At 35.3% G+C, this 24,994-nt stretch overlaps 2 protein-coding genes across 3 annotated transcripts in view; both read left to right on the top strand.

Moving 5' to 3' along the window:
- Positions 1-24,994, top strand: part of LOC149412325 (uncharacterized) — a 542,116-nt gene that overhangs the window by 110,073 nt on the left and 407,049 nt on the right. The window lies entirely within an intron of this gene.
- LOC149412326 (uncharacterized) lies at positions 15,006-17,487 on the top strand. Of its 2 annotated transcripts, none has more exons than XM_089646167.1 (5): positions 15,006-15,529; positions 15,675-15,876; positions 15,960-16,046; positions 16,223-16,297; positions 17,107-17,487. In XM_089646167.1, exons 1-5 carry the CDS (start codon positions 15,359-15,361, stop codon positions 17,469-17,471), a joined length of 900 nt encoding a protein of 299 aa, XP_089502293.1. In that variant the 5' UTR covers positions 15,006-15,358; the 3' UTR covers positions 17,472-17,487. The 2 variants fall into 2 exon arrangements, with proteins under 2 accessions (XP_089502293.1, XP_089502294.1); XM_089646168.1 differs by having other exon boundaries at positions 15,966-16,046.

A 24,994-nucleotide genomic window follows, 5' to 3' on the forward strand; every position in this document is an offset into this window, starting at 1 on the left:
TTCAAAATTAACCTCTGAACCTTTTCTACAGGTGAAAGATTAGTTTTGAAAGTCCCTCCCCAACCGATTATACCATATTGTAATATGGATTGGGCAAGAGAAAAATATATAATTTTAATCATATTATATGAAAGGATGTTTCTCAATCTAATGAATAAGTAAATAAGTTTTCTTACTCTGGTTACCGTATTTTGGACTTGTTCGTTCCATTTTAAGTGTCTATCTACTATGATACCCAGATACTTTATACTATTTTTGCATGTTATTGGTAAACAATTTACATTACCGCATTCTTTTTTATTTTCACATCGTGATGAATGGATTTTAATGGTAATATTGTTTTCAAAATTTTTTTCCTGCAAAGAGAATGGGATGAAATATGTTTTCTCGGTATTTAGTGAGAGACAATTTAGGTCGAACCATGTTTTGAGTATGTTTATATTGATATTGGCTATCCTCATTGTTTCCTCCCATGATTTTCCTTTTGTGATAACTACAGTGTCGTCTGCGTAAGATATGATATCTCCAACAATGGGAAGAGTGAACATTTGATTTACATATATAATAAAAAGGATTGGACCGATGACAGTTCCTTGCGGTATGCCAAAAGATGAGGTTTTGGGTTCACTAAGGGTATTATTGATTTTGACATATTGGAATCTCTCTTTTAGGTAACTTTGGAACCATGATAGTTCTATTCCGTCCAATACAATTTGTTTTAGTTTCTCAGTGAGTTTTGAGTGTGATATGCTATCAAATGCTTTGCGGAGATCAATGAAGATTCCAAGACACTTTTCTCCATTATCTAATTTTTGCATTATTGTTGATGTCAATTTAGCAATCGCATCCTGTGTGCTGAGATTGTCTCTAAATCCGAACTGGTTTGCGCTCATTATCTTCTTATCTTTTATGTAGTTTTTTGAGTTGTTTTTTAACAATTTTTTCATAGATTTTTGCTATATTTGATGTGAGTGCTATGGGACGGTAGTTAAAAGTGTTTTTTTCATCACCCCCTTTTTAAAAACAGGGGTCACAATAGTCTTCTTATAGATGTTCGGGAATATGCCCTTCTTCAGACTAACATTTATTATATGAGCAATTGGTTTGCTGATTATCTCACGTACAGTTTTTAATGTTTTTACAGTTATGTTGTCGTAGCCAGGGCTCGCTGATCCTCGTAGACTTATTATAGCGTTTTCAACTTCTTTATCAGTTACTGAAGCAAATGTGTGGAAACCTTCTTCAAAAGTTGGGTTTAGCTCTGGTTGTTGAGTTTGTTTTTTGTCTAGGATAATATTACTAGCAAGATTAGCGCCGACATTAACAAAATAATCGTTAAAGATATCACCACAAAGTTTTGGGTTTTTTTCTGTGTCAGTATTGATTCCTTGATGAGTAATTTCTTTTGGAAATTTTTGTTTTGTGCTTTTGTTGGTTATTGTTTTGATAATTTTCCAGAACTCTTTGCTGTCTTGACCAGCAGTTTTTGATTTATCACGAAAATACTTTTCTTTAGTCAGTCTAATTAAAAGCGTAAGTTTGTTTCGATATTTCTTGAAGAAAGTAGCGATTTTTTTGTCGTTAGGGAATTTTTTAGACAGGTGATAGTATTTTTCCTTATTTCTGATTGAAATCTCTAATCCATGGGTTATCCATGGTTTTATTAATCTGTGTTTAGATTTTGTTTTAGAAATAAGTATTTGTGTAGAAAGGTATATGTGATTTATGAAAACAGTTTCGAAATTTTCCGCACAAGTATTTGGATTTTCCGATTCAATTATTGATGCCCAGGTTTCCATCTTAAGATTTGTTTCTAAAGTTTCCATATTTAAATATTTTTTTTCTTGTTTTTTTTTGTCAAATTTGTTGGGGTTGGTACTTGTTTTGTCTATGTTGTTAACGAATATACAGGTGTAGTGGTCAGTTATTCATGTATTTTAAACTTCGCGAGTCCAGTTAACACTGTTATTAAGATGATACGAGACTATACGAAACGTCGGAATCTTAACGATGTAATTGGAGAAGCCATATACAGAAATATGCGACAAGACTTACTCAGTTACTGTTTACAATTTTCATCAACGACATTATAAAATGCTTTAATTATGCAAATGTTCAACTTTTCGCTGATGATATGAAAATATTCCTGCCTATTAATTCTATAATTGACTGCTTTAAACTACAAGAAGATCTGTATAGGCTTAATGATTATTGTATCCGCAATCGTCTCAACATGAACACTTCTAAATGTTATGTAATTACCTTCACTAGAAATAAAATAAAATATGACCATAATTATCATATAGCTGGCCAACTACTCAAAAAAGTTACACAAATTCGTGATCTAGGTGTTATACTTGACAGTAAACTTACATTTGAGGCTCATATTGATATGATTGTTAAGAAAGCCCTTAGAATGCTAGGATTCTTTTCCGTATTGGAAAAGAATTTAATAATATCATAACACTTAAAATATTGTATTTTTCTTATGTTCGCAGTCATCTTGAATTCGCTTTTCCCATATGGAATCCTCAATATAATATTTACATAAATCGCATTGAAGCCATCCAAAGAAAATTTGTCCATCATTTAAATTTCAAATTAAATTCAAACCTTGACGTAAACAGCTCGATGGACCTTTATGGACCTAAGCCATTAAAAACTAGAAGAGACTCCGCGGATATAATATATCTCCATAAAATTATCAATGGCTTTATTGATTGTTCTCCCCTTCTGTCTGAAATTAATTTTAGAGTCCCGAGCGTTAGAACTAGAGAAAAATCACTTTTTCATCTCCATAAATGTTCTACTAATATCAGACAAAATGCGTTTATATTCAGAGCCTGTAGTATATTTAATAAGAATTTTAATGATATGGACATATTCACAAGTAATAGGAACCTTTAAAAGATATGTAATAATTAACATTAAATAATTTTAAATATTCTACTGGAAGTTATCATGTTGTTGCTTTGAATCCTTTCCAGTTACTTACCTTCCAATTTATACTCATGTGTTCAATTTAGTTGTAGGTATACATTTATTATATTGTTATTATTGCTATTGTGTAGTACTTTTATTGATTGCTGCTGTGTTGAAATTTTACATTACATTATGTTTTGAATTTTAGCTGGTTATTAGTATATCAGTTAAATTTAAATTTTTGAAATTTAGCTGGTTATTAGTATATCAGTTAACTTTAAATTTTAATTTATTTGTGTTCCTAGATCTGTTATTATTTTTTATTTATTATTTACAATATTTTTTTTTTGTAAATCTCTCAGGCCACGGGTACAGAACCCTTAGTTTTTTTTTTAATATTCTTTATTATTATTATTATTTTAAGTGAAAATCTGTTATTGGATTTTATCTTTATTATTTAGTTTATTCTTATATATGTAAATAATCTGTTTAAATAAAAAAAATAAAATAAAAATAAAGACCTACGGTTGAATTTTCCCTAGCAAATCTTTTAAATCAAGTGGAAATCTTAACGATATAAGTGATGAAGTCGTGGAATAACCATATTCTACGCGTGTCCCGGTAGACGGACCTACGGTCGAAAATTGATCTTTCCGTAGGTTTATTTGAATTATTTCCGATGAACGTATTACTAAAATCTCATGTTTCTAGAGAGTTCCCTCGGGAGGTTACTTACCGCTAATTTTATAGTTGAAAAACATTTTATAAAACTTTCGATAACGTTTATCAAAAAATACTTTTATGGCAAGGTACTGTTTATATTTTAATGGCAAGTTACTGAGGTTTTACTCATTAAGTTATTTCTAAAAATAAGGTGTTCATCGACTTGCAGAAAAGGTCAATAAAATATAATTTATTTATCTGACAGTACATTTAGTTCGAATTGAATCATGCGATCACAAAGATAGCAGCCAATAAAAATGTGGGGTGAGAAAATGAAGACAATGTTAGTAGTTCTTATTCAAAGTATGACATAGTTAAATATGACCAAACGATATGGGGTCCCATTAGCTCAGTTGGTGGAGCGGTGCCCCGGCAAGGCAAGGGTCCTTAGCTCAGGTCTTATATATGACCGCATCTTTTTCTGATTTTTCTGTTTTAAATTTTCGATTAGAAATCGCTAAAATGGTCTTCAATAATTAAATATTACAATTTAAGGTTTTAATCATTAGGTTATTAAAACAAAATTGAAATGTGCGTAATAACATTTATTAAATAATTTCTATGTGTTACGATGTGCCAACCTATATTTCTATTATGTACAAAACAAATGCCATCTAATATTTTTCATTATGTATAATAAAAATTTCATTATGTACAAAAGAAAAAAAAAATTCAATTCATATTTTCATTATGTATAAAAAAAGTAGTCCTTCAAGCATCCAAATTGTAACAACTGATAAGTATGTATCATCATCATCACTTTTGGCTCTACAATAGAGTGGAGTGAAATCTTTTTTTTCACTGGACGGTAACGTAAGAGTCAAAATTTGGTACCTTTTAGGTTTAATTTAAGCCATGTAAAATATTATACCATTTGGTTTAGAGTAACTGCCTCCGCAACGGCATCGAATTTATGAAAATAATCGGTTTTACACTCTAATTTGAAGTAATGTTTATGTACGATATTTTTGAATAAACATACCTACCTATTTTTATCAAGAAAGTTTACTTGGAATAATATAGATTTGACACAAAATAAAAAGAAGTTCGAATTTGTGTTTTATAATTTAAATAAGGGGAGAGAGGAAGCGCGGGAGGTGATACTGAGCTTGCTTGCACTTGTAGCGTCTCGAGTCGCGCGTCGTCAGTGCTCTATCGTTCCATCGTTCGTGGCTCAGATCAGTCGCACGCTCGTTTATCGTTAAAAATACGTTCGATAATCTTTCGTTGCAACCATGCAAAGAACTCGGAGTGTATTCAAATGTCCTCTATTAGGTGATGTTTGTGAGATGAAAGAAAACGTTCTACCTACTTATGAAGATGTAGTGAAATACTATGAGTGGACGAGACATCAACTGAAATTGGAATTAGAAACTGCAAAAGAACCAATTTTTGGCGAGATAGCAGAGATAGTAACGTCGAGAATTGAAAATATATGACAAACGGCATCTATTCCTACAGTGACGCGAACAAGGATCATTCAAATGTTGAAAGCATATCATCTAAAGTGCAAAAATCTACTCAAATCTATCAAGAGGCTCTCCCCGGACGAGTTAAATAGTTTTCAGCAAAGAATTAAGATACTTTTTGATATTTCAGCATGCAAGTGCAAAGAATTCGCTCAATTTATCTGTCCTAAGGATAAAAAGGTTCCTAAACGATCTGAACGTTCAAACTTTTTTGACCGATCAAAGAACGTCTCGGATAATGGTAATCAGCGGAATCGACGTAACTGCTACAAAGAACATGCAAAAAACTCTAAAAAGGAACCATGAACGAGAGAATCGCCGAAACACATCCTTAAGCACTTCAACGTTAGCTGATTTAAATGCTAGTATTTCTTCAGCGACATCATCAGAGACAGAAAAATCTGATTGCTCCATGATCAAAGGCGTTATTAAAAAGAAAATAAAAAAATCGACGCTTAATTTTCCTACGTAATCGAAGACATGTGATAGGTATGGAGTGTCTGACAGAGCAGCAGCAGCAATAGCATCATCTTTTTTGTTCGACATTGGGTCTGATGTTGAGGTCATTGATCGGCACAAGTTACGAAGAGAGAGAACTAAAACTAGAGAAAAAATAACGGAAAATGCAACAATTACAGAGCTCTTGGCCTTATACTTTGACGGGAAAAAGGACAAAACTTTGAATATTGTTAAAAAAGGCGGTAAATGCTACAGGACTGTGGTTGTGGAGGAACATATCTCACTAATTCAAGAGCCGGGATCCATTTACATGGGATACGTGGTACCTGATGTTGGAACAGCAAAAAGAATAGAAACCGCGATAACAGGGTTTCTGTTACATAAAGAAGTTTCCCAAGATAGAATTATGGCAATTGGTTGCGATGGTACGAATGTAAATACTGGAAAGTATGCTGGAATTATAAGACTGCTTGAGAAAAAGCTACAAAAACAACTTCAGTGGATAATTTGTTTGCTTCACATGAACGAACTGCCTTTGAGACATCTGTTTCTTCATCTCGATGGGTGTACTTCGGGACCTAAATCTTATATTGGTCCACTAGGAAAATCACTGGAAACCTGTGAAAAGCTGCCTGTTAAAAAATTTGAACGCATCGAAGGTCAAATGCTACCAGAAAAGGCCAAAGATCTGAGTTCAGACCAACAGTACTTGCATAAAATTGTCTCGGCGGTAATTTCAGGTGAATTTCCAGAAGACCTAGGCAATAAATCTCCAGGAAAACTATCACATGCCCGTTGAATCACGCGTGCTAACCGAATACTACGTTTGTATGTATCTACTGAAGAAGGATCTGAAAATTTGAAAACTCTGGCTACTTTTGTGGTCAAAGTTTACGCACCGTCTTGGTTCTCAATTAAAAATAAACCATCATGCAAAGATGGCACGCGTCATCTGTTCAATATCATTAAGGCCTCCAGATACCTGCCAGAAACTCTAAAAAAAATTATAGATCCTGTTATCCAAAGAAACGGCTACTTTGCGCATCCTGAAGGGATTCTACTTGCGATGATAACAGATGATAAAAAAACATGTTAGAGAGCTGGCAGCCCGCCGCATACTAAAGGCACGCAGTACTGCTCAACCTCCAACACCTAGAATGTTTCAAGTGCCATTGATAGATTTCAATGCTTCTACATATATTGATTTAATAAATTGGCAGGAAAACTTAACCGAACCACCGATTTTGAAAAACTTATCGGACCAGGAAATTCAGAATATCGTGGAATCTGGTGGCGAAAGCGAACTATTGTTTATAAGGCTTTCCTGCCATACTCAAGCTGTTGAAAGAGCTGTAAAGAATACGACAGAAGCTTCCATTTCTCAGTGCACAAGAAAGTCGCGACTAGGTGCCATAAATGCTAAGCTGGAATCGCGGAACATAATGCCTAAATTTGAAACTAAAAAGGATTTTAAACCTCAATAATAAATGTATAATTTTTCAAGTTTGTTTCAAATTTCAAGAGCTGTAAAGACTACGACAGAAGCTTCCATTTCTCAGTGTACAAGAAAGTCGCGGCTAGGTGATGCCAGGCTGGAATCGCGGAACAAAATACCTGAATTTTAAACTAAAAAAGGATTTTAAACCTAAATAATAAATGTATAATTGTGTTTCAATTTTTTTTTTTTAGAGCGATGCCTTAATAAACATCTTAATATATATTGTTTATCATTTAACACCTACTTACCACTAAATTAATCATAATGTATCGCCTTATAAACTTTTAACTTTTTTACCCTAATTTTCAATTTTTGGGGTCACTGCGGAGGCAGAAGATCTTAATTAAATGAAATGAAAAATACCACGTATTTTTATTTTAACATAAGGCACAAATCCCCCCCTCTTAGAACTCTGAATCATAAATTTTTTTTTTTCATACATCCGTGCTCCAGGCTACTCTACAACCCTTGGTGGGTCTTGGCCTCCTCAAGAGTCTTCCTCCACTCATCTCGGTCCCGCGCCAGCTCTCTCCAGTTTCGAAGCTCCAAGGCAGACAAATCTTTGAGGACGTTGTCGCTCCATCTTAACCTTGGCCTTCCCAGGCTCCTTCTCCCTATCGGTCTTGAGCTCAGCAGGGACTTTGGTTCTTGATGCTTGGTTATTCTCTCCACATGACCTAGCCACCGAAGTCTTCCCAGTTTTATGAACTTTGTGACGTTTAGCTCCTTAAACAGAGTATAGAGCTCATTGTTATAACGTCTGCGCCAAAATCCATTTTCTAGAACCGGTCCGAAGATGCGCCTCAAAATTTTCCTTTCTCAAAATCTATCTCAAGGAGAAAATTTGATCAATGCATGATTTGCCTGGCCTGAAGCCACATTGGTAGTTGCCAATAATTTCCTCGGACATTGGGAGCAATCTTTTGTACAAGATGTTAGACATAATTTTATAGCCGGTATTTAACAACGTTATTCCCCTATAATTACAGCACTCGAGTTGGTCGCCCTTCTTGTGTAGTGGACAAACAATTCCTAGTCTCCACTCTTCGGGCATCTCTTCTTCTGTCTATACTTTTTGAATCAGGTTATGCAGGTATTGAGTAAGCTCTCCACCTGCTACTTTAAATAATTCAGCCACCAGCTCATCTGACCCGGGGGATTTTTTGTTTTTCAGCTGTGTTATTGCCTGCTTCACTTCCTCCAGCGAAGGGGGTTCAGTATTGTCATTGTACGAGTCATCTCCCATGCTCTCCACCGTGTTGTGCTCCACCTCTGCCGAGTTGTTATTGAGAACCGTATCAAAGTGTCTCACCCATCTCCTCAGGATGTCAGGCTTTTCACTCAGTATCACTCCGTTCTCGTCCTTGTATATATTTATTTTTGGCTTAAACTCAGCTCTCATGTTATTTACTTTTTTGTGGAAAAGCCTACTCTCATTCTTAAGCCTGAGTGCTTCAGCCTCCCTAACTTTTTTTTTTTAAATATTCACGTTTCTTTTTCCTGTGCAACTTCTTTTCTCTCTTCCTTGTTTCCATATAGGTGTCCATAAGTCATCTTGTGCAGTCTTGTTGTAACGTTTTTTGGTAGAGTTCATTTTCTTTTTCGTTACTTCTGCGCAGTCTGAGTCAAACCAATGGTTTCTTCTGACAGGGGTTTCTTTACCCAAGGTTTCGAGAGCAGCTGTTGTTAAAAGGTTTTTGCAAGCCGTCCATTGTGAGTTGATATCATTTATGTCACACTGCGCTATCCTGTTGAGTGTAGTTCGAAACTCCATTTTTGTCGCGGGGTCTTGTAGTTTGTTGGTATTAAATTTTGTGATTTTAGACCTTGTTGTTTTACCAGCATTTGATATTTTAAACCGCAGTCGACTTGCAACGAGAAAATGGTCAGAGTCAACTTTAGCTCCCTTATAAGTGCGGACATCTAGTAGATTGGATTTATGTCTAGCACTAATAAGTACATGGTCTATTTGGTTTTTTGTTCTGCCATTTGGGTGTTTCCACGTGGCTTTGTGTATATTTTTGTGTGGAAATAACGTACCACCTATGACCATATCGTGAGATGCTGCAAAGTTTATCAGGTGTTCTCCATTCTCGTTTGAGTGTAGGTGGAGACTGTGTTTTCCTATTGTTGGTGTGAAGTGGGGTTCCCTACCAACTTGCGCGTTCATGTCCCCTATTATGATTTTAATGTCACGCGGTGGGCATTCATCAAAGGCTTTCTCCAGCTTGTCTTAGAAATCTTCCTTTATATCGGTGGGTTTGTCCTCTGTGGGTGCATGGACATTCAGTATGCTCAGATTGAAAAATCTTCCCTTTACTCTGAGATACGCCATTTGAGGGCTGAGTGCCTTAAAGTCCATGACGAGGTGCTTAGCTCGTTTGCTTACCAAGAAACCTGTCCCCTTTATGTGGTGCTTTTCGTGACAGCTGTAATACATGCAGTAGTCTCCTTTTTCAAAGATCCCATTTCCCTGCCATCTAATTTCCTGTAGAGCCGTGATGTCTGCTTTATATGCATTTAGTTGATCTATTAGTGTCTGAAGGGCGCCAGGTTGATATAGCGTTAGAACATTCCAAGTGCAAATTTTTAGATCGTGTGCCTTTTTTCGTTTGCCGGGTCTGTTATTCTCATTCCGTTCCGATGTTTTCCGAGGCTTGTCTTGAGGTGTCGTAACAATATGTTTTTTATGGGGTGGAGTTGTTAGCCCTATGCCCAACCCCCAACCTGGAGGACCAGGGTTTTCTGTTGGGGTTTTCCTTCCCTTAACTGGCTGGTTCCCGTTTTATGGCGCCGGAATTTCGCCATTTGCCCTCTCTCTATCTGCTGTGATGTTATAACGGTGGTCATCACATTGCCCAGGTTTCGCGGGGTTTTTCTGATGACCACTCGTGGACGCTAGAGAGTCGGACTTATTGGTAGTGTTGCTGATGGTATGCAACGTGGCGTTACGCAGTATTTTATAGGCACCTTCCTTCCAGCAGAGAGTGTGCCACTGCGACCCCACCAATTATTCGAACCCCGATAAGTATGTATAGTGCTGTCAATTTGATAGTGCTCCCTCCCTAAACACGATAATTTCTCAATTAGGGAGGTATTGTTACCACTAATATTATATATTATATATATATTGGTTAATTATGTATTGGTTGGTAAATAAAAAATAAAATAAAAATAAAAATACATTTTTTAAAAATTTAAAATTAGTAATTCATTTGTTATTATAAATGGTGACCGGATAAATCATCAAAATGATAGTTCATCACATCTTTAAAAAGTTATATAAAGTCATGGAAAGTGATGAAACAAAAAATATTAACTGGGTGATGTAGGTTAGGTTTAAAAAATTTTTTCATCGTTTCTAATGACTTTATATCACTTTTTATTTGTGTGTTAAATTGTCACTGTGTTGAGTTATCATGGAACCATTATAAATATATATTTTTAAAGATTGCTTTTAGTTTTAATGGAACTTTAAATAAATGTTTAAAAATTTAACGAAACGTACGAAAATCCGCAGAGCTCATAGCATTTTATTATTATGATTGAACTTGACTGATATTTGTTTTTGAAAGTCTCCAAGCTTTATAAGATTTGAATTTTTATGTATATAATCTATTAACAATTGATTCAAGTCGTTTACAGAATTATTTTTTATGCATAATTTATAATAATTATATTTTATTAAATCATTGAAGACAATTCATTAATTAATTTTAGCTAATCTAGAAATTGAACCCGGGGCTCAATGATTAAATATTGAAATTTGAGGTTTTACTCATTAAATTATTTCAATAATAATTTATTAGTTTATTTCAGAGAATTTGCAATTATTTTATTTCTTTGCCGAGTTGCTATAACACTACATATTATATTGACCATTCATTGCTTCAAAAATTCCCTATCCGAATCATGTTATTCAATGATTGTTTATTACAATAATAATGTTAAATAATAAAATAAACTTTTCTAATTTCCGTGAAACATTTGGTTCAAAGTGTACGTTCAAAAATAGAAACAACGATTTCCGCTTTCATTATTACACTTCTGAGAACTAATTTAATAATATAAATATCTAGGAATTATGAATGGATGGCGGACGCCTACCCGGCCACGCAGCGTTGCGTGATATATCTGTAATCCCCTTTGGCAACAATTGTTCAAAAGGTCATTCTTGAAAGGGTCTCCTTTCATTGTACAAAATAGAACAAGTTTTTACGTAATACACCCAGAGACAAATGATCCTGTTAAAAAAGTGACAACATGCGTACTTCCTGATAAAATATTAGTCATTCATAATACATCGAGAATACGTGTTCATTTCCTTATACATATCACGGTGGAATGATGCAATATGTATCGTGCTCCGACGTCCTCACAAAAAAATTGTTTTTGAATGATACTTTGTTAGGAACTCTTTCAAATTCATTTCTCTTTTCATTCGTTATAGGCCTGCAGTTTTATTTTTTACAGGAAAATGAATGACTTAACCAGATATTCATATTTAATATCAGTAAGTTATAATTTTTTATAATAGTAATTTTTGGATAATTTTTATACTCCGTTTTTTGTGAAAAATCACTCCTTTGGCCGCTGTACGAATATTTTTTCCTAGGTTCTATCTACTATTTTTTACTATTTTTACTATTGATAATTATTAAAACAGCACTAATTTTGGTTGTTACTCCATCTGTCTATAACTCCGATTCAAGATAGCTAGATCTTTCGCATTGAATTTAAATGTCATTTTCCAAATTGGAAGTACTTTTTTGAATAATTCAGACATGCGATAATGTACCTACTAAGGACGGGTTGTTTCGGAGAATTTGAACAATTCATCAAATTTCAACGTTCATTTCCGGGTTCTGTGAAAGTCTTATTCAAGTTCTGTTATTATATCATTATAGGCTAGTTGCTTGACAAAACTGCAATTAAAACAGAACTTTAAAAAATCTTTCACAGAACTTGAAAATGAACGTTGAAATTTGATGAATTGTTCAAATTCTCCGAAACAACCCGTCCTTAATGTAATATTTTTAACGGAAAGTTATTTTAATTGCCATTTTAAAATTGAAACTGATTTGTCGGGACAGACTATTTGTGATTTTTCCTGGGTCCGCTAGTCTATTATTGTAATTTAAGATTTCGTCCACTACCTCATCAGTCCATAATATAAAACTATAAATAGGTACTATGTATCACCAATGAACGTGATGCTGCGTTATATGTAAGTACCTATTTATTATTTATATTATGAACTTTCCAGATAATATTCAAAACCATATTTCCTGACGTCGTTAGATTAACACCGTTTATTAGTTTTTTTATACTATAAATTTTTACATTCGTATATTAAAAAAATAATTGTTTTCTCATCAATAATATGAAGACCTGTTTACTTTCATTTTAACTTCCTTTGATAAAAATAAATTTCGATGTTTGACACCTACCAGGCTATTCTTTTTACAATTAAATTTCATCTCAAATTCTTACAAAACTGAGTACCTCTTCAGTTTATTTGTAAGAAATCTCTTACCGAAAATCATAAAAATCATTTCCACATCTTCCTTAGGCGTTTCCGGCTTCTTCCACCACTAACTTCTTCTTCATATATTTACCTAATATAACATTACATGTATATAGCGCAGTTTTGTGTTATTTCACTTCAAGTGCGCTTTATTGCGATATTCCGAAATCAACCAAAAAACATGACCACTTTCAGATGTTCAAGGGTTACTAGTGATTTCACGAACCCTTTAGGTTTAACTAAAGAGTGATGGTTATGTACAGTGGTTGCCCGGGGCCCCAGCCCGGCTGGTGACGGATTGCTAGGAGGGGATACTTTCCGTCCTGCGGCGAAGGTGAACCAACCGGAACGGTCCGGTCCGGTTCGACGAAGCCGCGAACCGGCTGTGAATACGGACCGGTCAACCCCAAATGGTCAATCCAAATAGAGTTTACATCCTCGAATAGTTGTCGGTTATTGCAATTAGAGTTTAATTGATCGACTGGTGAAGTAGTAATCATTGATGATGATTGACGTTGTTTATAATCTCTTATTGGTCATAAATACACGGTGATGACTAGAATCTAATAAACTCATCACCGTGTATTCTTGTTATGACTAGTTTATTAAATTTTAGTCATCACCGTGTATTCTTGTTTTTTCTTGTTGGTCATGAATACACGGTGATGACTAGTTTATTAGATTCTTCGCATAGTTCGGGAAGTCCAGGCTCCATGACAAAACATAATACTTTATAAAAAGTGTTAAAAAAAACTAACCAAACCTAACCTTACATATTATTTTATCACGTTCTGTTGTTACTGATCTGTTTTATCCGGTTACCTTTTCTGTCAATGGATTGGGCTTTCAGAAGGTTTGAATATTCGCATTCGCAGGAAAAAGAAAAAAACTATACATTAACAAAAATACTTATATTAAACTCAATTAATTTTTGTTAATCATTAAGAATTCTATATCGTCAATTCTACAGGGTTTTCTAATAAGAGGTGTTATTTTGATTTTCAATCGTAAAAGATCAATGGTTTCATTACTTGTGTGGCACGTAGCGCCGTCTTGTTGAAAGTAAACGTTATTCAGATCAATACCATCCAATTCCGGCCATAAAAAATCATTAATCATCTCTCGATAGCGCAATCCATTCACCGTAACTGTTGCTCCAGCCTCATTTTCGAAAAAGTAAGCTCCAATGACTCCGCCGGACCATAAACCGCACCAAACAGTCACACGTTGAGGATAGAGAAGCTTTTCAACAATATATCTAACAACTATAATAACTCTTGGGTTTTCCGAGCCCCAGATGCGACAATTTTGTTTGTTGATGAAGCCACCGAGATGGAAATGGGCCTCATCACTCAAGATGATTTGCATTTGATTCACTCAAGTGAATTTACTGATTTCAATGCATTGTTGAAGCGTGTATCGTTCCATTTTTATTAATGGCGTAGTTTCTACTTGTCAAATGTCAAAAAATGACAGCTTCAAAAGTAAAATCTACCGAAATAGTAAGGCTATTCAAAATAACACCTCTTATTGGAAAACCGTGTATTACATCATAAAAGTAATATATTTAAAAATCTTAAGCAAAAGCCAAAACAAAAAAATATAGTTGAAGTTAAAAAGATTATGTTTGTGTTAACTCCACATAAGTAAGTAGGTACCTACCCACATATAAAATAAATTTATGCTTATCTGTACAAACATACCTACACTCTTATAAAGCAACTTTTTAATACATCTATTTGAATATCGATTTTTTTTTTTGAATAAATAAATTAATGAATTTAGAGGAATCTTGTAAGTGAAAATAAACCCACTTCCCGATCGAGCTGGATCTCGGCAGATAGATTCGTTGCAGATGACAATGCATTTTATCAAATTTTGGTGGCATCCACGCATACCCACGACCAATTCTTTATAAATATGATGACATTAAATAATATATAAAGATTGATGTACGGAATAAATCTCGGTACCATCAAATTAGAATTATGCGGTTCGCTCATTTTAGTCAGTCTTTTGAGAGTATGGTTCAATCCATAGAAAAACCATTTAAAAATACATTAATTTTAAAAGTTCACAACATTTAAGAGCCAGTCGCTTGCGAAGAAGGTTCAATCCTCAGTGAATATAAATAAGTAAAAAATGTTAATGTTTGTTTGTTCCAAATCTTAAGCCTAAAGTTCTTCAATTATTATTATTTTATGATCTTTTTCATAACCGGGTTTCAAAATATACACACATTTCAGAACAAGTTCGTAACCTTCACTGGCTCAAGTGCCCTGAAATAATCCAGTACAAACTGTGCTGGATGGTGTTTAAATCCATCAATGGAATGGCCCCATCCTACATCTCTGAACTATGCGTCCCGGAAAACACTGGTCTGAGGCAGTCAACTCTTACACCCGTATTCAGAGTCGATCCTTAAAGTTGTCTAAGTCAAGTGTCAGCCTTACCTAAGCAAAGGTAAGAACCGTCCTTACCTTTAACGCTTCTATACAGAGTCCACACTTTGAGCTTCCTTTCCTCAGGTAGAGACCTTTTGTCTACGCCGAAAGAAAGGTGTGACGTCATCCGAAACTTGTCGATGTCCTGCTTCTACGGAAACAACATGCCCCGTTTTGGGACAATCTGTGTGTTTATCTATGCTGTTGTCTATGGATTTAGTTCAAGCGTCTGTCGTAAATAAGTAAATAACATCGGCCTGTCAAAAGTCTCTGTTACATCTTCAGTTGAGTGTCTCGAAAGTTTCCTTTTTAAACAATGAATTCTCGTATTATAATCACGCCGAGTGAAAGGCAATGTTTATTAGATTTAATAAACACATATCCTGCCGTTGCCAGCATTTCGACTAATCATCTGCAACTTGGCGAGAAGAAAAATGCGTGGGCCAAGTTGACAGATGATTTCAACTCAATCGCCGGCAATCAAAAGGTTTGTATCTTTTGTAATTGAAATACTAACTAGCCATCACGCCGTTTCCCCACAGGGATACTCTTTTTTCATTCATATACATACTCTTCTATTGTTCCGATTCCGTAATACTATTATAATACTGTATTATTGAATTCCTTCTTAGCGGACCCAAGCGCAGCTTAAGAAATGCTGGGACAACATTAAGTCAAAAAGGAAGATGGAGCTCTGCGAGGAAAAGAGGAGCAGGATGAAGACGGGAGGGGGCAGGCTGTCGCCAACTGTCTCTGATGAGCATCATCCCGTTGACAGCGTGCTGGACTTGGCCACCAACGTTGAACTGAGCTTTAGCAACGACAGCGATCGCGGTTAGTTTAAGAAAGTTATGTGAAATATTTTGGCTACTTGTTTATTTAACTTTGACCTTATTTCTTATAAAGTATTGTTTAAGTTTCAGATACCGCTGTGCCCAGCACCAGCACGTCTGCTTTATTCAGCATGCCATGGACTGACCAGTCGACGGAAGTGCCGGTGTTTGGTAAGTCAATTTTTGATAATATAATTGATTCTTATCAATTCAAAATGTGATTTGTTGTTAGATGGTAGTGTTCGCATTTCTCTGTAGGAACTTATTACATAATTTTATCAGTTGTCATGCTAAATCTTAAATAATTTTCGAGATAGAAATATTGCAAAAGTGTTTTTAATTTTCAGATATAACAAAAACACCGGAGGAAAGTTCAACGCCCCAGCTCAAGACGAAGACACGTCGCATTATAGCCAAGAAAGGTGACTATATTTACCTCTCTATTTGCTGTGATTACTTGCATTTTCGTACAAAGGTTCAAATAATGCTCGGAGTTCGGAGAGCTTTACTTTAACCTCTCGTTTTCCACCATAAAGAAAGAGGGGCCCTGTTGAAGATGCTGTGTGGGGAATGTTTTTGAGGAAGGAGTGAAAATGGGTCTTGAAGAGACCAATGTTGTAGGAGGGAGGAAAAACAGAGGCCAGCAAATCGTTCCACAGCCGAGCTGTTGATGACAAATGTCATCCGTGTACATGCAATGAATATGCTAATATCGATCACTTCGTCGGTAATCTGGCCTCATACAAGAGATGCATTAAACTTAATTTGTTTGCTAGTAGGTACCACGATAATACATCATGTAAACATAATATGCCTACCAGTACTGCACTCCAAAACTATTTAATGTACTAGAAATCATAGGTACTTGAAAAATTTATCAAATCGGATGACATAATCCAGGATTTCTTACTTTTTATATTTAAATCTTTGTGGGTACCTTTTAGAGATAATTTATATTTCTACATTTTTACTGTTTTTTTTCTTACTTTAAATTTTAATTTTTACTTGTAATTTATAGTTTGCACTTTATATTTACTTTACACTTACTTACTTTACTGTGTAAATAAATAAATATGTTGGGCGCGTGTTTGGCGTGTTTCCCGACTGTGCACTATGTCATGGGGCACAGAGTGTTATTTACACAAATAAACCTGTTATTTACATTGATGACTAATCAGCTTGCAATTTTGTGTTGTTTCACTAATCAGCTTGTAATTTTGTGTTGTTTCAGACTTGATACCATCTAGTGGGCAGGTGGTTCGGGACGAGGGCCAAGTGCGTTGCCTCAGAAGCACCAATCTAACAAAGTACGATGAAGAAATGCACGTAGTAAGGATGGAGACTGCCCGGGAGCAGAGAGAGACTGCCCGGGAGCAGAAGGAGACTGCCCGGAAGCAGAGGGAGACTGCCCAGGAGATTGCCCGGGAGCAGATCGAGACTGCCCGGGAGCAGAGGGAGACTGCCCAGCAGATTGCCCGGGAGCAGATCGAGACTGCTCGGGAGCAGTCGAAAGGAGCTCGTCTGCAGAACGAACTTATAGAACTACAAATAAGAAGAGCGAAGGCAGAATTGGAAAAAGAGCTCGCCAATAAATAAATATGAATAAAAAATATATTAATCTCCAATAAATGTTTTATTTATTTTCCATTCTGTTTCAATTTTTTTGATAATGGACATTATTAATACATACATAGGTATATATTTAAGATAAACCCTTGTGCTCTTTCATAATTCAATACACAGCATAATTATAACATATTATAAAAAATATGACTTCACTACTCATTACATTAGATAAGGTGTCCTTTCACAGCATGACATTACACAGCACAATTACTATGCATTAAAAAATATGACTTCATTAGTCATAACATTAGATATGGTGTCCTTTCACAGTTCAATACACAGCACAATTACTATACATTATATATGGTGTCCTTTCACAGTTAATTACACAGCACAATTATTATACATTAGATATGGTGTCCTTTCACAGTTCATTACACGGCACAATTACTGACGTCACTATTCATTACATATATGGTGTCCTTTCACAGTTCATTACACATCACGTAAAATGTCTTTGGATAAATGCATCTCTTATCGTTCTGCCTGAAGCAGACTGCACCACCGAATTGACAGGTATATTTATACCCTCAAACCGCCCAAAATGCTGGTCGTTTGACGATATACATAAATTATGCAAAATGGCACACGCAACGATAATGTTTGTAGTATTACTTAGTTTATTTTCTAATTTCCTCCTCAGACAAGGAAATCTCCTCTTCCATACACCAAATAATCTTTCGACTACATTCCGTGTGGAAATTTGCGCCTTATTATATTTTTCTTGCCCTTCATTTGCAGGATTTAATACTGGTGTGAACATATAATTTGTCTGGCCATATCCGCTGTCCCCGAGAAGAATGCCTGTAATCCTTTTCTCCTCAAACTTTAGGCGGCACGCGCTGTTTTGAAATATCCTGGAATCGTGGGTAGAACCAGGCCACCTGGCAACTATGTCCAAAAATTCCAAACGTGGACCTGACACAGCTTGCACATTCAAGGAGAACCATCCTTTCCTGTTGCGAAAAGATTCCCCTATTGTTCGGCTTGGGCTCTTGATGGCAATGTGTGTACAGTCAATACATCCGACGACTCCTGGAAATTGGGCTCTTGAATAGAAGAGTTTCCGATTTTCAGCGTAGTCCTGGGGCCGTTGAGGAAAATGAATAAATTCAGTTATCCGTTGCGCCAATCTGGAGGAAATCTTTTGCACTACTCTGCTGGAGGTTGGTTGGCTCAGTTTGTGTAGATCTCCCGCAACAATCTGGAATCATATAAAAATATGTAGGTAGTTAATGAACATTGAAAATAATACAAGATGAACACTCCATCTAGATATTTTGTACATCTAAGGGCATCTGGTTAATTTTAGGTTGACATCATGTTTTCATTAAATAATATATGCATTCTTTCATTCTTTGTCGATTTCAAATCAGTACAGACATAATGTAAATAACAAGTTTCAGCATCACAAAATGTAATATTTTCGTTTCACAAAAGTAGAACATAATTTGACAATAGATATCTAGTAAAAAAGACGCATTTACCTGATAATTACCAGTAGCGTAGAATCGCAGCGCGATAGCTACCTGAATAACAGGAGGTATGGGCAAGCCTCTATTATTAACTAAAGCGTAATTCGGAAATAATAGAGGAATTAATATATGCATTACAGTTGTTTTCTCCAACCGATAACGATCCTTAAATTGCCGGTCACTGTAAAACTCCACGGGATTTTCAAAATCGCGTAAATAACGCCGCACGCTGCCCATATTGTCCGTGCCAACGTCGTCACGTGTATTGTATGGATCAACGATGTAATCCAAAAACTCGTTATCCATTTCCATGATCTCCATTTCCATAATCTGCATCTCCATTGTTTTATGTTTTCAACAGCAACAACCGCAACAACTGGGAACAAATCACCGACTTAGCAAGGCAAAGGTACCCTACCCACCAACCTCGAGTTTTGACAGCTAAAAGTCAAAGTAAGCAAGTATGCGCGTGCGCAGTGTCGTAGAGACTTCCATAGTGACGTCTCTGAATACAAAATTTTTTGAAATCTTGAGAAAGGTAGCTTCCTTACTAAGTGACGTCACACCGACTTTAGGCGTGTCTCTGAATATAAAACGGTGTTTTTTAAAGGAAAGGAAGGTTTCTTGAACTAAAGGATCGACTCTGAATACGGGTGTTAGATCAGCAACATCAGCAGCTGTAGGCAGACTGATAGAACCTATGCGCAAGCCAAATACTAAGTTTGGTGATCGCGCTTTCGGAGTATCTGGGCCGAAGGCTTGGAATAAACTCCCTCCGGAACTAAGATCTATGACAAGTCCAACAGAATTAAGGACTAAACTAAAAACTTACCTTTGTAAGCTGTCATACCCTTAAATTAAATATACCATTCCTGAGAAAAAGTCCAGTTATATTCAATTATCCAATTATTTCCTAAATCCTGTATCTAAATTTCGCTAATAAACAATTAGATAATGTTAATTAAGTGTTAATCTCAAGTGACCTACCAGGTAAGTATTGTACTGTATATTACCTCCATAAATAGTTAGTAATAACATAGATCACTGTTGAAATGTATTGTAAATTAATAAATAAATAAATAATGTTGCATTCGAATATGCGTGTGTTTTTATATAGCTCTATTAGATGTCACGTGTCACCAAACATCGCAATCTGTTGGACAAACATGCATTTTTATAAAACAGCGCCATCTGTTGGACGTGAAAACAATACGCACTATTGTTTCTCTATCTGCAAAGAAAGACTGAGCCTCAGCAATGCGTACAGCTAGTCTATTAATAAAAAAAGATCAAAATCTACTGATGAGGTAGAAAAAATATGTTTTTTGCAAGTTGAGTTTCATCCACACGGGTGACCCCGATAAAAATAATAAGGACCATCAGGTTTAGGGGATGCCGTATGGATGGCTTTTTTGAGGAGAGGAAGAGCGAACATGTGTCTTGAAAAGACCCATGTTGTAGGAGGGAAGAAACACGGCTGAAAATAGTTCCACAGCCGAGCTGTTGAATTCGAAATCACTCGTTTTTATGTGCCAAAGTATATCGCGTACAAAAACGCGTTTGTCGTGTACCGCGACTAAGTACCGGTGCCGAACGGATCAAAGACGCATATTTTATTGAAATAGTGGCAGAAAACATGGCTCACCATCACTAGAGATTTCAGAAAAAGTAACATCCGTTGGTTTTGCCACATAAGCATAATTACGGTTAATGAATATATAAACGCGTAATATGAACACTTATTCAAAAGTGCAAAAAATTGTACATAAATATAGATGAATTAACGTCATTTTTTTTTCGAGGTTTCTTGGTCAACAAAACTGGCCGTATAATTTACATAACGCGAAATAAAGCTTTGTTAAAATTTTAAAATAATAAAACCCAAAGCCATGTTGTTACTTCCATATATTTAAATTTGTGTTGAAACTCGGTCGAAGCTGGGTTGTAACTACTAACATAATAATAAGAAACATTGTTATTCTGACATTGATATTGTGTAGTTCAAGTTAAATAGCGAAATTCAAAATCTTTGTAAAACTTTGTAATAATTTACGAATACTTACATTAGGCTGAAATGTTAAACCTGTAGTGTTAAGACCCAGAGTCTTAATATAATCTCTTTTGCAAATTTACAAGAAAGTATTAGGTACCTACCAGGGGCGTCGCTAGCTTCTAAGTTAGAGGGGAGGGTGGGGCACATTCAAATTTTTATGGCGCTTACAGAGAAGCAATGAAGCAGTCAGAATAAGAAGCTGACACATTCCGCTGTACGCATCAAAGCATTATTTTATAAGACCAATCCCATACAGACCTGTCACATCTGACAAATGATGTGTTATAAGTGTGGGCGTGGCGATGATGATATGCCATGATTTTCAAGTTCTGTGAAGGTTCTATTAAAGTTATGTTATTTTATCATTATTGGATAGTTATTTAATAAAACTGAAATAATACAAGAACTTGAAAATCAAAAGAAACTTTCGCCGTTTTCTGAAGGGCGCTTAACTACTTAATTTATGCATTTAATATATTTCTTTCACTTAGACTTATAACTTATTAATTGTGGCTTATAATTAAGCTTTATAGCTAGTGACTTATAACTAGTGGCTTATAACTAAGATAAATTTCTAGTGATTTACATCTAAGACTTTTAACTAGTAGCTAGATAATAGATAAAATGTAGTAGGTATATTAAATGTACTCTCTTTATTACCTTTTTGACACACCACCATCCACAATGGTTTAGGTACCACCGCCCCGGGCTACGACACCCCTGCCACAGGCCACCCCGAGTGGAGCGCTACGTTTGGTGATTGGCAGGGGTGCGCGGGTTCATCGGGTGAGGTGTGTTCAGGATGCGCCTACCCACCCACCAGCTGCGTGGCGTGCCGGGTTGGGGGAGCTTGGTTTGGGGAGACCTCTCCAACTGATCTCTCTTGACCTATCGCCTTGCACTGCAGCGGGAAGGATAGATCATACGCCCGTCACTCCTGAACACACCGATTCCTAGATTTCTACCCATCTTTCATACCTTTTTCTTACCAAAACTTCCTCTCCTGCCTTTCCTTAAAAAAACCTCCATAACAATAAAATAATAATAATAATACTTGGATGACTTGTATAGCGCCGTTTTTGTGCAAAAACACCTCAAGGGCGTTGTACAAACTTATAATACATTTCTACAGTGATCTATGTTATTACTTAACTATTTACAATACTTACCTGGTAGTTCACTTGAGATTAACACTTAATTAACTTTTTATAATTGTCTAATAACCATACCGCATCCCCAAAGATCACATAGGACCTGGAGGGAAATTACTGTGTGGGGTAAATGTAAAAAAAATCGGAATTAAAACGTTGTTTGAATTGGCTTTAGCCGTGGTTGGTGACTAGATTTGAATAGCCTGGAACACCTCCACATTCTTCTTTATCTCCTTCCCCTCTCCACTACCTAATTTAACCCGATTGGTGATGTTTGTGCGGTATTCCCATAACTTTGTTAGTATAGTTTATCTTATGGGACGACGCAAAAAAATAATTTCCTTTATTAAAAAGGTTTCAGACAAACTTCGCTGGAAAACCAATTTTGAAAATACCAACAGAATAGTACTAAAAATAATTGGAGCTCAACGGCAATTTGAAATTAATTAAACTACGCTATATACTCGTATTGGTTCAATATGTATATCTTTTTACATGAAAAGATAATGGAAATGTTGTCCCGTAATTCCACATTTGTTTAATTTCTTGTGTTTGTTGAGAATAATTCAAACATGTGTTCAAAATCATTTAGTGGTTACAAACGTTTTGTAGGTATCCCTTATTTTCGTGCCACTAATAGCTCCGTTGTGATCTCCTTTCTTTCACATTGTTGATAAGAAGTTTTACAGAAGATATTGTTGAGCTTTCTTGTTATTAACCTCTCAAGTAAATATGTATTAATTAATTCAAAATATTCGAAATGATTCGCCACTTAAAGGGAATTTGTCAAAACAAATAATCACTCCAATCTTCCTACTCAAGTTTCACAACTGCTCTCAACCATCTGGAGCCCGTGAGTCTATGGCAAGTCTATGTTAGCATGAATGTAGTGGTGCAGGGTGATTATGGTGGGTAAGTACCTGCCTATTCAGATCTAGTCACCAAACACCGCCAAAACCATTTCAAGCAACGTTTAAATTCTGAAAGGTGGTCTAACAGAGGCGATACTGAGAATATCTTCCATTCTGGATTGTGCATTATTTACATTATATTATTTAAATGTTGAACTCTCAATGCCATGTAGGAATTGCGGTTTCGAAATATCGGCTGGAAACTAAATAAAAACCACAAAATGCCAAATTGGATATGATTTGATATTTTCCTGGCCAAAAGTATTATAGTTATATATTTTGGGGTATTATTCCGTGTCGCGCTACCGCACATTACACAGGACAGCATTACACTACCAACCGCCGTATTGTTCGATCGATATTCAAATATTACAAGAAGTGTGTATTGAAGAAAAAATCAACCTGTAAAAAACAATGTTTTTTACTACAGTATTAATGAAACAAGATGTTTTTTTTGGTTTTATTGAGGATTGAACCGTCGTCCCCAGGGTCTGACTAAAATTAGTGAACAACGTTATCACTTCAGACAAATCCTAGTTGGATAGTAGGTACCGAGATTTATTAAGTATGTTAACTGCTGTTAATTTTAATAGTGTCATCCAATTTCAGATACGTGAGTATGTGCCACCAGAATGACATCGAGTCTATACAGCGCCCTTGAGGTGTTTTTGCACAAAAACGGCGCTATACAAGTCATCCAAGTATTATTATTTATTATTATTATCTGCCGAATTTTAGTTCTATAGGATGTCGGGATGTGTGTGCATTTTTACTTCCAAGATTTCAATTCATCTATTTATTCGTTCATTCGAGAAATCGAAATGGAAATGCAAAAAGATGTATTTAAAAATGTCGCGAGTTTACATGAATAAATTCATTATTCTATGTTATAAGACCTTTCATCTTCTAGGTTCCAGACATATCAATGAGATTGATTGTTTCAGAAAGAAATTTGATGTTTGGAAAGGTTTTGACCAATTTCACCAGAAATAAGGACAAATTTAGCTTACTTCGGGGACAAGGACACGCACTTAAGATACTTACATGATTATTGAATAACTTTCAGGGATGTGGAAATTAAAAAAAAATGGGATTCTCCCAATCTTTAATAATGGGTTTTTGACTATTATTACTAAATATTAATCAATAGATGTTTTTTCTCAGAATGAGTTAGAATTTAAGAGGCCTAATGAGGCCTATTCGAGAGTGATGGATTTATTCTTCGTAACAAGCGGAGCAGACTATAATCAGAGTAACAAGATTCCCAAGGCCGGTGAATCAAGAATTCCTTTGTAAATTGTTATTTCAAAACGCCGCGAAAATGAAAAATCCGCTTCATCTACCGTCGAAATATTCAAATGAAGTCGGCATTTGAAAAAATATTAATTGGTTAATGGATTTTTTATTACAAATAATTATTTTTGTGAACCGTCGCAGAATTGCTGGGACCTTTTTTAAAATTATTAAAGCACGATTTTAATGATTTGGTTTGCGGCATTCAATCTTGATGATGGTATAAAAAACAATTACCTTTAAGTCCGTGTCCAACCTTTTTAGATATTTTCTTGGTTTTAGATATTTATTCTTGTTTTATTTTAAGACCATCAAAAGCTCCGTATCTCATCATGAAAATAAAAATGACTGGCTTAGAAAATACGGACCGAAAAGCAATTCATAACACATGAGCTTATTGTTCAAGAATCTAGCTCTTTTAGACGCTTGTCTGTACTACAATTATAATTTTAAATATTTCATGTCTGAGCTTAGTCTTGTCGTTTTTAACTCGATTAATGGGTCATGGACATTTTTAAAAATTATTATATTATTAATTCTTGCTCTATTCAGGCTTTTTCATTTTATTACATTACGTAATAAAATATTAAATTTAAAAATAAAACGGTGT

Source organism: Hesperophylax consimilis, chromosome 23, assembly GCF_061612785.1.
Source record: "Hesperophylax consimilis isolate HC1 chromosome 23, BYU_Hcon_1.0, whole genome shotgun sequence".
NCBI classification, from domain to species: domain Eukaryota; kingdom Metazoa; phylum Arthropoda; class Insecta; order Trichoptera; family Limnephilidae; genus Hesperophylax; species Hesperophylax consimilis.